The sequence below is a fragment of the Phocoena phocoena genome, chromosome 4 (assembly GCF_963924675.1).
Source record: "Phocoena phocoena chromosome 4, mPhoPho1.1, whole genome shotgun sequence".
Lineage (NCBI taxonomy): Eukaryota > Metazoa > Chordata > Mammalia > Artiodactyla > Phocoenidae > Phocoena > Phocoena phocoena.
In genome coordinates, this window is record NC_089222.1 from 8,092,921 (window position 1) to 8,109,038 (window position 16,118).

Consider the following 16,118-nt stretch of genomic DNA (forward strand, 5'->3'; position numbering starts at 1 on the left):
TCGTAAAGCATGAATGAAGGAGTTAACATTTTTTAATGTGATTAGTTACTAAAAAGTTCCATTTTTTTAGAGTAGCAGAATTATTAAACTTACTTGTTTGAGCTGATGGGCTACAAACCAGTCACTAACATTAACATGTTAGTGGTAAGGTCACACTAACATGAAGAAAGCTTAAATTTTCTTTAAGGTCAGAGCCAGTATTTTGGGGAAATCACTATGACAGTATAACAGGATGGACTCTGCAGTCAGAGCGGGTACTAACGCACTTCGTAGAAAGGGATTAGGTAGGTGCCTGGATTAGAAGATGGAAATTAGTGGAGTCTGGACCTGAATACTACTTAGAAAGTAGAAGTGACCAGACTGGGTAACTGGACGTGGAGAAGCTAAGGGAGAATAAAAAATTAGGACGATTCCCCAGGCTTCTGGGCAGGTAACTGGATGGATGCTGGTGTCACTGCCTGAGGGGAAAAGAGCCAGAGGTAGTCGGGCAAAGAGAAAGAACCTGGATCTGAATATTTCAGATATCTGCAACCTTCCTTACAAAAATCCCATTAATCCAAAAGCTGCTCCTTATTTTGGTTTGAATATCCCTATAACCGCCTCCGTGCGGCAGGTTGACTACTTAGGCGGGCAAACAACCGAGAAGATTCGTCTCACAAGAGGGAGCCCTTGCGCATAACCTCGAAGACGGACAGCTGTAAGACTAGAGAAACAGAAATCTTTTGAACTCCCTAAAATACCCGCCCTGAAAGGTGTCGGAGGGGCTCCGCCCCTAAACACCAATAACTCCGAGCCGAAAAGCGCCGGACAACTGGCTCCGCCCCCGCGGGAGGGGGCGACGGATGCCCGGATGCGGATTCTTGGAGGGATTGCGTCTCATGAGGCCGCCCGGCGGGGCGGGGCTCTGCCTGCGCCTTGCGCTGCGCCGCAGCGTCACGTGACCTCGTCCAGCCAGCCAATGGGTGAGCGCGGCGAAGAATTTCGAATGTGGTTGCAGCGGTCAGCGGCGGTGAGAGAGGGTCCCTGAGGCTAAGGGGGCTCGGAGCTCGGGGCGCGCACGGCCACACAGCCTCGCGGAGCCTTGGAATGTGAGGAGGAGAGCGACAGCTGTGTCAGAAGCCGTGGCCAAGGTACTGTGGTGGACGTCCCTGCTGGAGGCGGGTCTCCGGGCCTCTTCCGGGAGCCCCCACCCCGTCCCGCTTTCTCAAAAGGAGGTTGCAGGTTTTTCGGATGTGACACAGGGGCATCTTGACCCCTGTTCGCCTTTCCTCTGGGTCTCTCTGTTCTGAGTTCGGTGGCCAAAAACTCAGGCTGTGGCGTCGGCCTGACCAGGGGCCTCTCTCTGCTCAGCCCCCCGACCTGCGCTTTGCGATACTCTTCTTTCCTCTTCTGTTCAGTGGGCCCGGAACCTCGCGCCTCGCGGAACTGTGTGGCTTAAGTGATGTGAAGGTAAAGCGTTTACAGTAGTTAAAAGCCAGGCTCAACGTGAGGGCACACAAACTGGCAGCTATTTTTTGTGTGGCGCGATGCCTTTGACCTCCTTTTCTTTTGCTGCTTCTCTTACCCTGAAAAGCCGGCACTGGCCAGTGTCCTACAGCAAGAGTGATGAAAGAATTATGATGGAGATCAAATATTCTAGGTTCTTTTGAACCTAGGCCCCTTACCCGAATACTGTACAGATTGAGACTGCCCTCCGCGCTGTGACTGTTTTCATTCCTTCTCTCCACCACACCCCCTTTTAAGACCATCAGCCTAGATGGGAATGATAGAGCATATTTCTTTTGTAATTTTAAGTTGATTAAATGTAAGAACGAAAGTTTTTTATATAAGCTCTGCTTTTAAAATAACCAAACCAACTTGCTCAGTTACATAATCTGCCTGGCTCTCAAACATCTACAGGTTTGAACTCCAAAAACTCCATTGTGGTAGGGTATTTTATAAAACCTACTTAACATTAGTGTTTAAAAATAATAGTTGTGCTTGCTCTACTGGAAGCATCCCAGTATATATTGTATCTGTATTGGCAGAAAGAAAATATTTAATGAAATCTACAATATCTATATTTAAGACCCCAGAGGAAAATAAGGAAGGCCTGGAGAAAACACTCAAGAAAATGTAAGATTCAGGAAAATATTTGACTAAGAGGAGATGAAGGTGTCCTTTTGCAGTGAAATTTGTATACGTAGATTGTGGTAGGAAACAATTATTTTTTGCAATTTTAATATCTGCAAAGTACAGTCTAGGGCAAAAGAGGTTCATGAAAAGTAGTTTGACATGCTTAGTAGCAAAATACTGAAGCCATCTGATTTGCAGCATTGAAAGGTTTACATATACTTATGTACTAATACGCTCAATGGTATGGTCTCCTGGCAGTGCATATATTGCTACTTTCAACTGTATGTAGAACAATAATTATATAATGTCTGCTGTATACATGATCTGAGTTTTAAAAATAACTATGAGAAAATTGGCAGTTCCTCCGCCCCAGTTCCTGCTTTTTCTAGCTCTGTGATTGTTATAACAGCCTAGTGAAATTGTATATAGTGTTACATAGTATAACTAAACCTCTCAAGATCACCTGACTTTCTTGAGCATGTGTGCATATCTTAAGTAACTGGAAAGCAAAGCCCAGATACGTGTTCGCCTCTGAACTAATGCTGTAAGCCTAATAAACATTAAAAGTTGGTCATAAATATTGTCATAGGAAACATAAATAATAATAATATCAAAATATATTAAGCATTTCCCTTAATGCCTAGTATTGGGTTGGCCAAAAAGTGCCTTTGGTTTTTTAAGTAAAAAGAAAAGACACGTTTTTCGTTTTCACCAAGAACTTTATTGAACAACGTATTCACCCTTTTGTTCCACTACCTTCTGCCATTTTTCAAACAACTTCATAATTCCATCTTCGCAAAACTTTTTATCTTTTTGAGCAAAGATCTGTTCCAAGTGCATTTTACAGTCTTCCAGGGAATTGAAATTTTTTGCATTAAGAGAATTTTGTAAAAACTGAAATAAATGGAAATCCGAAGTTGCAATGTCTGGTGAATTTAGCGGATTAATCAGAACTTACCAGCCAAGCTGTAACAGTTTTTGCCTTGTCATCAAAGAAACATGAGATCTGGGGGCTTCCCTGGTGGCGCAGTGGTTGAGAGTCCGCCTGCCAATGCAGGGGACGCGGGTTCGTGCCCGGGTCCAGGAATGATCCCACATGCCGCAGAGCGGCTGGGCACATGAGCCATGGCCACTGAGCCTGCGTGTCCGGAGCCTGTACTCCGCAACGGGAGAGGCCACGACAGTGAGAGGCCTGCGTACCCAAAAAAAACAAAAACATGAGATCTTACGTTATTCTGATGGAAGATTATGCATTTTCTGTTCATTAATTCTGGACACTTTTCGTCGAGTGCTGCTTTCAGTTGGTCTAATTGGGAGCAGTACTTGTTGGAATTAATCATGGTTTTCCAGAAGGAGCTCATAATAGAGGACTCCCTTCCAATCCCACCATATATACAACATCACCTTCTTTGGATGAAGACTGGCCTTTGGTGTGGTTGGTGGTGGTTCATTTCACTTGCCCCACAATCTCTTCTGTTCCACATTGTTGTACAGTATCCCGTTTTCATTGCCCATCACAATTTGTTTTAAAAATGGAATGTTTTCGTGACGTTTAAGTAGAGAATCTCATGTGGAAATACTGTCAAGAAGGTTTTTTTCACTTAACTTATGTGGAACCCAAGAATCAAAGTGATTCACATAACCAGGCGGGTGCAAATGATTTTCAACTTTTGATTTGGATATTTTGAATATGTCAGCTATCTCCTGTGTGGTATAACGTTGATTGTTCTCAATTATTGTTTCTATTTGATCGCTATCAACTTCAACTGGTCTACCCGACCATGAAGCATCGTCCAGCGAGAAATCTCCGGCAGAAAACTTTGCAAACCACTTTTGACACGTTCGATCAGTCACAGCACCTTCTCCATACACTGCACAAATCTTTCTTTGAGTTTCGGTTGCATTTTTACCTTTCTTGAAATAATAAAGCATAATATGCTGAAAATGTTGCTTTTTTTTCTTCCATCTTCAGTATTAAAATAGCTACATAAAAATTCACCAATTATGGGTTTCCCTGGTGGCGCAGTGGTTGAGAGTCCACCTGCCGATGTAGGGGACGCAGGTTCATGCCCCGGTCCGGGAAGATCCCACATGCCGCAGAGCAGCTGGGCCTGTGAGCCATGGCTGCTGAGCCCGCGCGTCCGGAGCCTGTGCTCTGCAACAGGAGAGGCCACAACAGTGAGAGTCCCGCATACCGCAAAAAAAAAAAAAAAAAAACACTAATTTTGATGTTTTTTTTATGTATTTTTTTTAATGCACGCTGATATGACAGCTGTCACATAACGATCTAACAAAATTGTTTCCAATGAAGTTAAAGACAACTAAGTGCTACTAGAATCATCTTATGGAAAAAACTGAACGAACCTTTTGGCCAACCCAATGTATAGTAAGCCTCCAATGAGTATTTGTTAAAGAATAAATGAGTGGCATATTATAGAGCCTTTGTGTTGGAAATCCATATTTATTAAGCCTTCCGTATAAAGTACCCGAGGAGGATAAAAGTATGCCACAAATATTAATGTAATTTAAAAGCTGCAAATGTAGGTTATTACCAGATTGGCTATCTACTTTGGGCTAATTCTACAGTTACAAAGTCTCTAATCCGTTTTTTATGAATAACCTGTGTTTCCAGTTCTGTTTTATATTTGATATCACCCCTTGAAAAATTAAATATTTTCCATTGTTTTAAAGTCCTAGGCAGAAGATGGCCAAGGAAAGATGCCTCAAAAAGTCCTTTCAAGATAGTCTTGAAGACATAAAGAAACGAATGAAAGAGAAAAGGAGTAAAAACTTGGCAGAGATTGGCAAACGAAAGTCTTTGATAGCTGCACCATGCCAAATAATCAGTAAGAGATTTTCATGTTGTCCTTTACATCACTGTTTAAGATTAGATTTAATAACTGATAAAAAAATTTTTATTCTCTTTTAGCCAACACTTCCACACTGCTAAAAAACTACCAAGACAACAACAGAATGTTAGTCTTAGCTTTGGAAAATGAAAAGTCCAAAGTGAGAGAAGCCCATGATATCATCTTACAGCTGAGGAAAGAATGTTACTACCTCATGTGTCAGCTGTACACACTGAAAGAAAAACTTACTTCACAACAGACAGAAGAACCTGCTCAGGTATTTTGATCACAAAGGCTCAATTTCTTGGGAAAAATGTTAAAGCCATTAATTAGTAGTTTAGATCAATTTTGTTTTTTAAATTAATTACTGATAGCTCTGTTATTAGTGAAGTGATGAGAACATCTTTCTTCAGTGCTGCAGCCCAGTTGTATGTGGGCCAGTTAAGAAAGCTTCAAGCATATACCCGTAGCTGATTGAGGCTTATACTTGTATAAATTGCTTCTGAAAGCAGGTAGCAAGACAACGTATAAAAGAAATAGTTTAGCCTCTTGCACGGCCAGACCCTTTGAATGGCAGCGATGTGAGTCAAAGGTAGGGACAACCAAGCCAAAGGTCTAAAAGTGGTTGTGGAAGCAGACTAGTCCAAAAGTTTTAATCAGTGCTATTAATCGTAGCTTTTCTATGTAGTTTTGCTACACCAGTGGGGTTTTGAAAGGACTACGTTGACTGGGGAGATGGGAAGTATTTAAGCGCTTTATGGAGAATCATTTTTACCTACTAGTTGGCTAAATAAGCACAACTATATATTAACTCCCAAACAAGAAATATCCTGAACATTTTGCTGTCTGTTTTTCAGTCTGATTCAGTTTGTGTCCAGGAATGTATAGAAAGGCCAGTCGAAACATAAGAGATGGGGAGAAATTTTGATTTAGGGTCTTATCTGGGTCTCGTCACACATTAATCCCTAGAAGAGAGAGGACAAGCCAGTTTCTCTCCTTTTCCCAGAGGCCACTGCCAGGAAAACTGCATGGGGCAGAGAAAGAAAAGAGCAGTGGTGAGTGTCAGGTGTTAACACTTGGGTGTCCATCTGTTTGCCATGCCAGTGAAGACAGTTGTGTTGACACCTAGGGCAGGAGAAGAAGCCAGAGCCTAGTGATTAGGGTAGGGGTCTGGACTCCAGAAAGGAATTAAGTCACCTCTCCATTGAGAGTTAGAGCCAGTGAAAGAGTTCTTGCTTCCCTGCAACTAAGGTAATTCCATATTTTTTCTGTGTATGACATATATAGAACATGTGTGTGTATACACACAATATGTACACATATAGCAACATATACATACATAATATAGTAGAAAATTGTCTATAAAGATTAGATACGATTTTTTTTTTTTTACCTTCATGTAAAGGTTATTTGAAATATTTTTCCTTCAGAATACAATCTTTCCTAATTTTTTTTCTTTTCCTTGTTTGGTCAACTAGTGAGGAAAAAAATTTCTCCAAAGACATTTGAATCTTCCTTTTCCCTTTCCAAATTTTTGCTGAAATCACAGAGTGGTGTCAAGTGAGTACTCAATGAGATAATCACAAAAACTGGTGAAAAAATTCTGTTATTGTAGGCCTTTTGACATTTATCAGTGATTTTTGAATATTTATTAAAAGATATCGTTAGTTGCTGGGTGAAAGTATTCTTAGCATTTAAAACATCAGAGTTTTCTGCCACGTACTCGCTGTATGTATCACTCATTCTCAACCATCATTGTATACGTGTGCATCCTTGTTTATCAAGTCAATTTTGCAGTGCTGGAGAACTTAAAATGCTTTAATAAGAATGTTTTCCTTGGGCTTTCCTGGTGGCGCAGTGGTTGAGAGTCCACCTGCCAATGCAGGGGACACAGGTTCATGCTCTGGTCCAGGAAGATCCCACATGCCGTGGAGTGGCTGGGCCCGTGAGCCATGGCCGCTGAGCCTGCACGTCTGGAGCCTATGCTCCGCAACGCAACGAGAGAGGCCACAACAGTGAGAGGCCCACGTACCGCAAAAAAAAAAAAAGAATGTTTTTCTTGCCTGCCAATAATTAACTTACCTTGTAAGGATTAATCAGAAAGTAATTTCTAATAGCATTTTGTTCCCTAAGTTTTATCATGGCTCTTTTAAATAATTTTTATATCACTCTGTAGTTAAATATCCTCCTTTACTTATCTTCAGTAATAATACTAGCTTTAGAACATTAGTTATATTGATAATAAATTTAAAACTTTTAACAGGATTAAATTTCTAGTTGTTTCTGATGAACAGTTTTAACCTGTTCATTATAATGTCTTCATATTATATGTACATCAAATTTCATAAAATAACTGCACTGAATTGGAATGACTTTTAAGGAATCAGACTGGGCCACTCGTCTTCCTAACAGAGATCTACACACCTTCCTGTGTCTACACTGTGTTCTCTGTCTTCCTTCCTGTGCCATTGGCAGAAGTGTCTCTGCTCCTTATCCAAGGCCAGTCCCTCCCCTGTGCATCAGATTCCCTTCTTTTCATCTCCTCTAGGACTTTGCACCCTTCTCCAACATTTACCTCCCTCTACTGAATTGTTCTAGCTACATACAAATGTGCTTCAGTATCTCTCATCTTAAGAGGAAAAGAAAATAAATGGAACCTCTCCTGATCTCATTCCTCCATCTCATCTTTCTGCTTCCATTCACAGCAGAACTTTTCCAGAGAGAACAGAGCACTTACTGTCTTCCCTTCCTCAGCGTCCCCTAACATTTGAACTCACTCTTACCAGGCTTTCATCCCCACCATTCTGTTGTCACTGTGTGTCAAGGTCACCAAAACCTCCGTGTTACCAAATTCAGGGGTCACTTCTCTTTTTTGTTGGCCTTGAAGTAAAACATAGTACAGGGATGACTCTTTGCTGGAAATACTTTGATCTCTTAGCTTTCTTACCATCATACTCTTTCTGACTGTTCTATGTCCATCTCTTCTGCTGGCTTCTTTACTTTTAAACATCAGTTGTCCTAGGCCCATCTCATCCGCTCCCATAGCTTTAAATATTGTCTGCCTGCTGGTGGCTTCCAAATTTGTAGCTCAAGACCTACACAAACACACACACACACACACACACACAATTACTACTTGATATATTCACTTAAATATTTATAAAGGATCTCAAATATATTGCGTACAAAGCACAACTCTTTATTTCCCCCTTCCCAAGACATTGGACTTCTGCCTCCCTCTGTAAGTCTTACTCAGCTCAATAAGGCAACCCACCCGTTTGCTCAAGTCAGAAGCATAAGAAGCTTCCTTCTCACTCTGTGTCCCTACCTCCACCCCTATTCAATGTGAGTGCACTGTTATCGCAAAGCCTTCCCCTGGGCTTCACCTCCACAGCCATAGGAATCCTGTCCAAGCTGATATGTCTTGCTTGATTTACTATGATGACTTCCTAACAGCCTGTGCCCTTGGCCCTTTTCAATCCATGTTTCACACAGTGGCCAGACTGATCTCTTTAAAACTCAGATCATTTTACTTCCCTGCTTAATATTCAAATGACTTCCCATCACACATAGACTAAAATCCAAACTCATGGTTCTCAAGGCCCTACATTATCTGGCCTCTGTGTGCCCACCTCTCACTGGTCTTTTCAGTGACTATGTTCCAGCCCCAGTGGCCTTTCTTTTCTGAGCACAGCAAGGTTTTCCTATATCATGACTTTTGTATCTGCTGTTTCCACTTCTTCCTCCTTCAATGGCTGGCTCTTTGCGTTCTTCAGATTTCAGATGAAAGTCATCCCATCTAAAAGAGACCTCCAACATCAGTTACTCTCTGTCATTTCAACCTGAGTATTTCCTTCATTGCATTTATCACCGTCAGCTTTTTAAAATTTCATCTCCCTACACTAGCATGTAAGCTTTAAAAGAGTAGTACTTAATCTATTTTGTAGCTATAGATTCAGTTCCTAGAACAGTCCCTGACACCATAGCAGACTGTCAATAAGTACTGTTGAATAAATGAATGCTTTGTTATGAGTGTTTCCATTGTACCAGTGTTTTCTTTGTTTTAATACATTGACAGGACCGGGAAGTATGTCGCTCTGGAATGGACTCCAGTAGCGACAGCAACTCCAGGAATTTACTCGTGGAGGATTTACCGTTAGTATCAAATTCATTGTTATGATTATTAATGCCAAGAAGTATTTAATTCTGTGCTCCATTTACGAAAGGAAATTAGCATTATATTGACTCTTATATTTGGGTCTGATGTTCTAAGAATGTATGTAAGAAATTTTATATGTTGAAATTCTGTGCTATGTAGCCAAGCCAAAGCTTTCTTCTATTTAGTTACTTTTTTGATGTCTAGGAATAAAAAGCTTCTCCTGAACTTTTAAACTATGCCCTTCAGTTATATTTTTCTTGTATTGTGTTTTTATTCTAAGGATTGGTTATTCAAATGATGGTATTTTGCCAGTACTACAAATAGTCTGGTTTAGAAAAGAAATCTAATAAAATATCATATTTAACACAGCTTTCACACTGTCTTGCTAATCCAATTCATTCTTAAATACCATCAGACCATATATACCTTCTTCTTCTCTTGGATTCAGTGTACTTTATTTGTTTGCTTATGAATTACTGAGATATAATTAGATACAGTAAAATGCACAGATCTTAATTACACAGTTCAGTGAATTGGACTAATGTATACACCCGTGAACCAAAACCTGAGTTAAGATGCAGAGCATTGCTGTCACTCTGGCCCAGGGTTTCTCAGTCTAAGCACCTCTGACATTTTGGGCTACATCATTCTTGCTTGTGGGGCTGTCCCAAGCATTGTGGGATGTTTAGCAGCATCCCTGGTCTCCACCCACTAGAGGCCAATAGCAGCCCCCCTTGAACAGTTATAAGAACCAAAATGTCTCTCAACATTGCCAAATATCCTGAGGGCGTTGGGGGGAGGGGGAGGTTAACTGTCCCTAGGTGAGAGCTACTGCCATAAGCCATTCCCTCATGTCCCTTTCGAGTCTGTGCCCCCTCCTTGCAGAAGTAAACACTAATATGATTCCTATCCCCATATTAATTTTAATCATGAATAGTTTTTAAACAGTTGAATGTTAAGATATGACAAAATATTTACGTGGTGATCAAAAAGCAAGATGAGGTAATTGAGTTTTTATAAGGTTTCTAAAATTGTTATTAGTTGGTTGCCATAACTCTGTTACCTAAACTTGTACTTAAGTTTTGATGTCCATAGGGGGAAATTCTCTAGAGAAAATAGAGAATAAAATTATAATTAGAATGAAACAGCCATATAAAGCATAAAGAATGGAAATTTCTTGTTCCATGAACCAAAGGGGAACAAAATTTTTAAAGAAAATGAACAGTATTAACTTCAGAGGAGTCAGTAGGTAAGCCCCGTAGACGTGTTCACTGCCCACAAATCACAGCTCGGCTAGTGATAATGCAGGCTCCTAAAGAAGGATCTAACTGAATTTCTTTAATGTATTTTATAAGTCGATCTGATTGGCTGTTTCTCCAGTTAAATGAAATGGTGAGTTATGGAACGTTTTCAGGAGGAACTGTCCAATTTGATACGTTAGTTCCTCCAGTGGCAGTTGAATGTCAGTCGTAACAAATCAGCCTCCACGTAATCAGCATAAGTGTTTTTTGGTTTCCTTTGATATAGAACAGATGTACTGATTTAGAGCGGAATTATGAAATGATACTAAAGAAAAAAACTTACTTTGTAGAAAATCTTAAAATTTGTTTTTATTACATAATTGTTAAATAAATTTTTGTTTTTATTGGTATTTTCTAAGGCAAGTTCCTCTTCAGGACGCTGACTTTCCAGGACAAGAAGAATTGTTCCAAATAGAAGGTAATACAAATGAAAATCTAAAAATACTGCTAAAGGCAAGATGAGATTTTTGTGAACAAGTAACATAATTACATTTCTCTAATTTTTATTTGTTTACCTTTTTAAATCTTCTCGTCTGATGTTCTGCTCAAAGCAAATATCTGTTTATTTTACACAGAATAACAAGAGTTTTAAAACACATCCATTTATTTTTCCAAATCTATAGTCAGAAACCTTGCCAATAACTGTGGCTGCAGTTTACTGAGCCTACTATGTGTTACGCTCAGTGTTAGGCATTTAACATATGTTACCACAGTTAACCCTCATAACAACCTTGGAATATATAGGTACAGACAGTCGGAAGGAAGTAAATATTATGCTCCCCAGATTTTTATTTATTTATAGTAAATGTGGGAAAACTACAGGATGAATTTTCATTAGTTCCATTTTTAACTTTGAATTCTAAGATTCTTGATATTTAAATTTCCATAAAGTAAAACTATCTTTCTCATTTGTTTTTTTTAAATTCTCAGAGCCAGTACCTAATATTTCTCAAGACAGACTGGGATTCGATTTGGATTCAGGTGAAGATAAGTCAACTGATAATGTCTTACCTAGAACTGTATCTCTCCGTCGCAGTTTAAAGAAACATGTCAACAATCCATGTCAGTTCAATGCCTTGGATGATTTTGGAATCAGTCATTTGTCAGAGCAGTTTTTGGAACTGGAAAGAATTAGATTTGTAGACCCACCAGTAAACACGCACATACCTGAAAATGTAGAACAAAATTTTTGTCAATGGAACAAGGATCAAATTTACTTATCACCAAGGCTAATTCACCCAGGACAATCTACTAAGACAAAAGAAGACATTTTAGAGTATAAATTAGACCAAACTAAAAGTAAGCACAGAGCTGCCCAAGGAAGAAAAAGAGAAGAGAAAAGAAAAGCTAACAAAAGGAAAAAAACAAAATCTGTCTCAAAATATAAAGGGAGCAAAAAAAAAACTGTTTCCCAAAAAAAGTTGGATAAATCTGTTACCTCTAGGGATGCTTACAATTTTAATTTGCAAGAGGGTGTTCATCTCACTCCTTTCCGACAAAAAATGAGCAATGATTCTAAAAGAGAAGAAAACAACAATGAATCTGAAGTGAGCGTCTGTGAAACAAGTGGTTCAGGAGATGATTCTGATGACCTCTATATGCCCACGTCCAAGTACAGTCAAGATCTCACCAGTGAATCGGATAGGAGTCCAGTCACCAGGCCTCGATCTAAAAGAGCACTGAAACATAGGGGTGAAAAGGAGACAGAGGGTTCTGAGCCAACAAAAACTCCTCCTAGTAAGTGATTTACTTGTTTGCCTGCATTTTTAATGTTTATGATAAATGATCACTCCCGGTGCTTATATACTATACTTACCATCTGTTTCTCTGGAGGAGGTTACAGACTTACCATCTGTCTCTTTGGGGAAAGTTACAGTCAGATTAAATAGTGGGGGGCTGTGGGGTGGAAATCACAGTTGTGTTGCTTCGACATGCTTTAAGCTAATTTAAATCCTCTTTAAGAACAAATACTACTTGTTACGGAGAAAGCAATTTTACTTTCAGTAAATGAAAGCTTCCAAGGCGAGGAAAAAACTTTTGTGGAGTTTAAGTTGAATTTAAATGCCTACTACACACTCCCCTGAAACATCCCGTTGAAAATGAAATCAAACTTGAATCCAGTGACCTGTAATTTTAATGGCTTTGCTTTATATAGTCAACTTGACAGGAACCACAATTTAAAATAATTTTCTATTCAGTGAAGGTGGCCTAATTAGACCAAGAAAACCTTTTCCTCAATTGATGGGCTTAGTATTCTTTTGTAAGACATTTGTAAAACATCTAAAAACTGTGGCTTAGAAAAATCTTGCTTTTGTTGGTTAGATCAAAAAGTAGGCATGGGGGCTTCCCTGGTGGCGCAGTGGTTGAGAGTCCGCCTGCCGATGCAGGGGACACGGGTTCGTGCCCCGGTCTGGGAGGATCCCACGTGCCACGGAGCGACTGGGCCCGTGGGCCATGGCCGCTGAGCCTGCGCGTCCGCAGCCTATGCTCTGCAACGGGAGAGGCCGCAACAGTGAGAGGCCCAGGTATCACAAAAAAAAAAAAAAAAAAGTAGGCATGGTTCAAATGTTGATGATACAGTTTGCACCTGCCCACAGAGATTCTCATCTGGGAATTTTAGTCTGGAGAAACTAACATAAACAGGCAGGTTTTATTCCCCAAATATTGTCATGCTAGTTCATTTGATCCCCAGAACAACTCTGTGACATGTAGGTGTGATCATGCTTGTCTTGTTTATAAGGAAACTGAAACCTAAAAAAGCTAAATGACTCTCCAAGGTCAACCAGTTAGGTGGTGGTAGCATGCAAATATCTTTTTAAAAAAATATGCTGTAGGGCTTCCCTTCCCTGGTGGCGCAGTGGTTGTGAGTCCACCTGCCGATGCATGGGACACGGGTTTGTGCCCCGGTCCGGGAAGATCCCACATGCCGTGGAGCGGCTGGGCCCATGAGCCATGGCCGCTGAGCCTGCACGTCCGGAGCCTGTGCTCCGCAACGGGAGAGGCCACAACAGCGAGAGGCCTGCGTACTGCAAAAAAAAAAAAAAAAAAAAAAAAAAGTTGTAATGATTTTAGAGTAAATCAAACAAGATTGACAAAATATTGATAATTATTGAAGCTGGGTAACTGGGGGCTTATTATACTGGTGTCCCTGTCTTTGTGTATACTTGAAATACTTCATAATAAGTTTTTAAAAGAAAAAAAAATACACTCTAAGATAGTGTTACTCAGAATTTGGTCCCCAGACCATCAGCATCAGTATTACCTGGAAACTTCTTAGAAAAGCAGAATCTCAGGCCATACCCCACATCCTTGATTCAGAATCTGTATCTCTCTAACAAAATCCCCAGAAGATCTGTATATGCTTTGAAGTTTTAGAAGCTTTATTCCGGAATATAGCAACTGATCTGATGTTGTTGTTTAACCATATTTTCCAAACCAAAAGTTGGAATAATTAGTATGGTACAAGATGCTTATGTAGGGACAAGAAAGACAGAAGATTTGAATCCCAAATAACCCTGGACAATGGTTAATAAGTATAAAGTCATTTTACAGTTACAATTTAGTTTTTCTTGGGAAATGATTTGCTTTTTAAAACTATTTTAAGAGCTTGTTTGTCTTATAGTGTTCTTAACCTGTGTGCTGGGTAGCTGTCTCCCAATATAGATGTAGCCCCAAGTAGAATAACTTGGATGTTTATGACAGGAAAAACATTGGGTAACTGTTTAACCGACTAGCTTTACTAGAGGGAACACCTTTTCTCCTGGTTTACCCAGAGAATACGATTTAGAGTTCTCATTTATTTAATAGAATGAGTTTGAGTGGCTTTATAAGACAATAAGAAGTCACTTGATGATAAACTTAGGAATTGAAAGAGATTGAGGCCTGGATGATTCTAAAGAGCAAGGTGTGACTAAATGAAATTGCGTAGTTTAAACTAATTCGTTGTGCCCAAGCTATCCTAGAAGAATTTTAATTTTTTCTTTAATTTTTAAGAAATTTAAGTTTTAGTAAACTGTTGTTTTAGTCAGTTCTTCACAGCTACAATAATTAATATTTCAGTGTTATCTGGGAGGAAAAAATGGTAAACAAGTTTTTAAAAATCTGTGTTATAAAATGCTGGATTTTATATACTTTTAAGATGTGTAATTGCATACAGTTTTAGTTCCTGTGTTTGCTTGTTTGTTTTTTGGAACCATATTCAATAAAACTTGTTTTCTGTAGGTGCACTACCTGAAACTCACCAGTCACCTCATTTTCACCTGAAGGATATCACAAATGTCCCCTTGTATCCTGTAGTGAAAACCAGAAAACTTTCTCTTTCTCCAAAAAAGAATGTAGAAAGCCCACCAGTGTCTTTGCATAAACGTAGGTGCACGGCCAGTGTGAACTATAAGGAACCCACGCTTGCTTCGTAAGTATTTGGCTTGTGGGAGCTAACTTTTAATGATACACATGGGAGGATTAAGGTTATGGAGCCTTATTTGAAATACACCATTTTGATGAAAATCTGAACCGGGAATATTAACAATGGCATACTCTACAGTAGATTTATACTGAAGAGTAAGTTAGTATTGGGATGCTTATAATTATGCCTACGAGTTCTCTTTACTCTTACAGGAAACTGAGAAGAGGGGACCCTTTTACAGATTTGTGTTTCTTGAATTCACCTATTTTTAAGCAGAAAAAGGATTCCAGACGCAGTTCTAAAAAAAAAAAAGCATGAAGCGAGTACAATGAAGCGTTTGTTGGATGTTGTTTAAATTCATCCTACACCCTCTTCTGTGGTGCCGAGAGAATCTGTAAGATACTGTTCAAGTGGGTTGAACTACTGCCATAGAATATTCTCTTGACAGGACTCTAGATCGTGAACATTTCTTCAAAACTATGCTTCAAATGTGATGGTTTTTCTTAAACCTTTGATACATTTGGTTTATTTTTTCTTTTAGGTATAAATAATTGGACTTAAGCACTATAATAGTTTAGATTTTTTATACTGCCTAATTTTAGTCAAAATATATCTTATACCAACACTTGGAAATTAATGTTTTTTCAGATTAAGATGTTTTAATTATAAGGCATCTTTATTTTTCCCTTAAGTAGGTAATACTATGATTGAATGAATGATTTTTGAAGACAGGCTGAGGATCTTTTGAAACTCTTTGTACAATATTTGAACAAAATAAATCCTTGTCATTCACAGTAGCGTGTACCCTAAGCTGTTTGTGGATCCCTTATACTATTGTTGTATTTGGTTTTTCAGATAAAATGTGTATTAGATCATGATCAGAGAATTGATGGTTGCTTAGGCTCAGGGACCAGGTAAGTGATTGGCTCTGAACCCCCAGCTCCAGGCATACATTGTTCATAGGGATACCTCAGCAAAATCACAAATTATTGTGTCATGGCCTTTCAGTATAGTTACTTGTTTAGTCAAAAATGCCAAATGTTAAATGTGTGAATGCCAAGGGCTTTTTTGTATTTTTGATCAATTCCTAAGGCCATGGCCGGTGGCACCACCAATGACAGAAGTGAGGGATGCTCAAACTTGAGGAAGCCATGAATTTGCTCAAGCTGGGTCTTCAGAGAAGTGAAGCCAGTTTGCAACCAAACAAACCTGGGACCAGGCTGTAGAGAGCAGACTGTGGCCAGAGCTGGAGTGGGTCTGGCCTGGCTTAAACTGTGCTCCAGCCTAAC

The 16,118-nt window shown here is 39.5% G+C and overlaps 1 protein-coding gene across 1 annotated transcript; it reads left to right on the plus strand.

The window, feature by feature from the left end:
- The first annotated feature begins 983 nt into the window (after positions 1-983).
- On the plus strand, positions 984-15,147 carry SGO1 (shugoshin 1). Its single transcript, XM_065876679.1, has 8 exons — positions 984-1,130; positions 4,807-4,961; positions 5,045-5,241; positions 9,043-9,119; positions 10,784-10,842; positions 11,355-12,161; positions 14,646-14,835; positions 15,042-15,147. The coding sequence occupies exons 2-8, from the start codon at positions 4,820-4,822 to the stop codon at positions 15,145-15,147; spliced, it is 1,578 nt and encodes a 525-aa protein (XP_065732751.1). The 5' UTR covers positions 984-1,130; positions 4,807-4,819.
- The last annotated feature ends 971 nt before the right edge of the window (positions 15,148-16,118 follow it).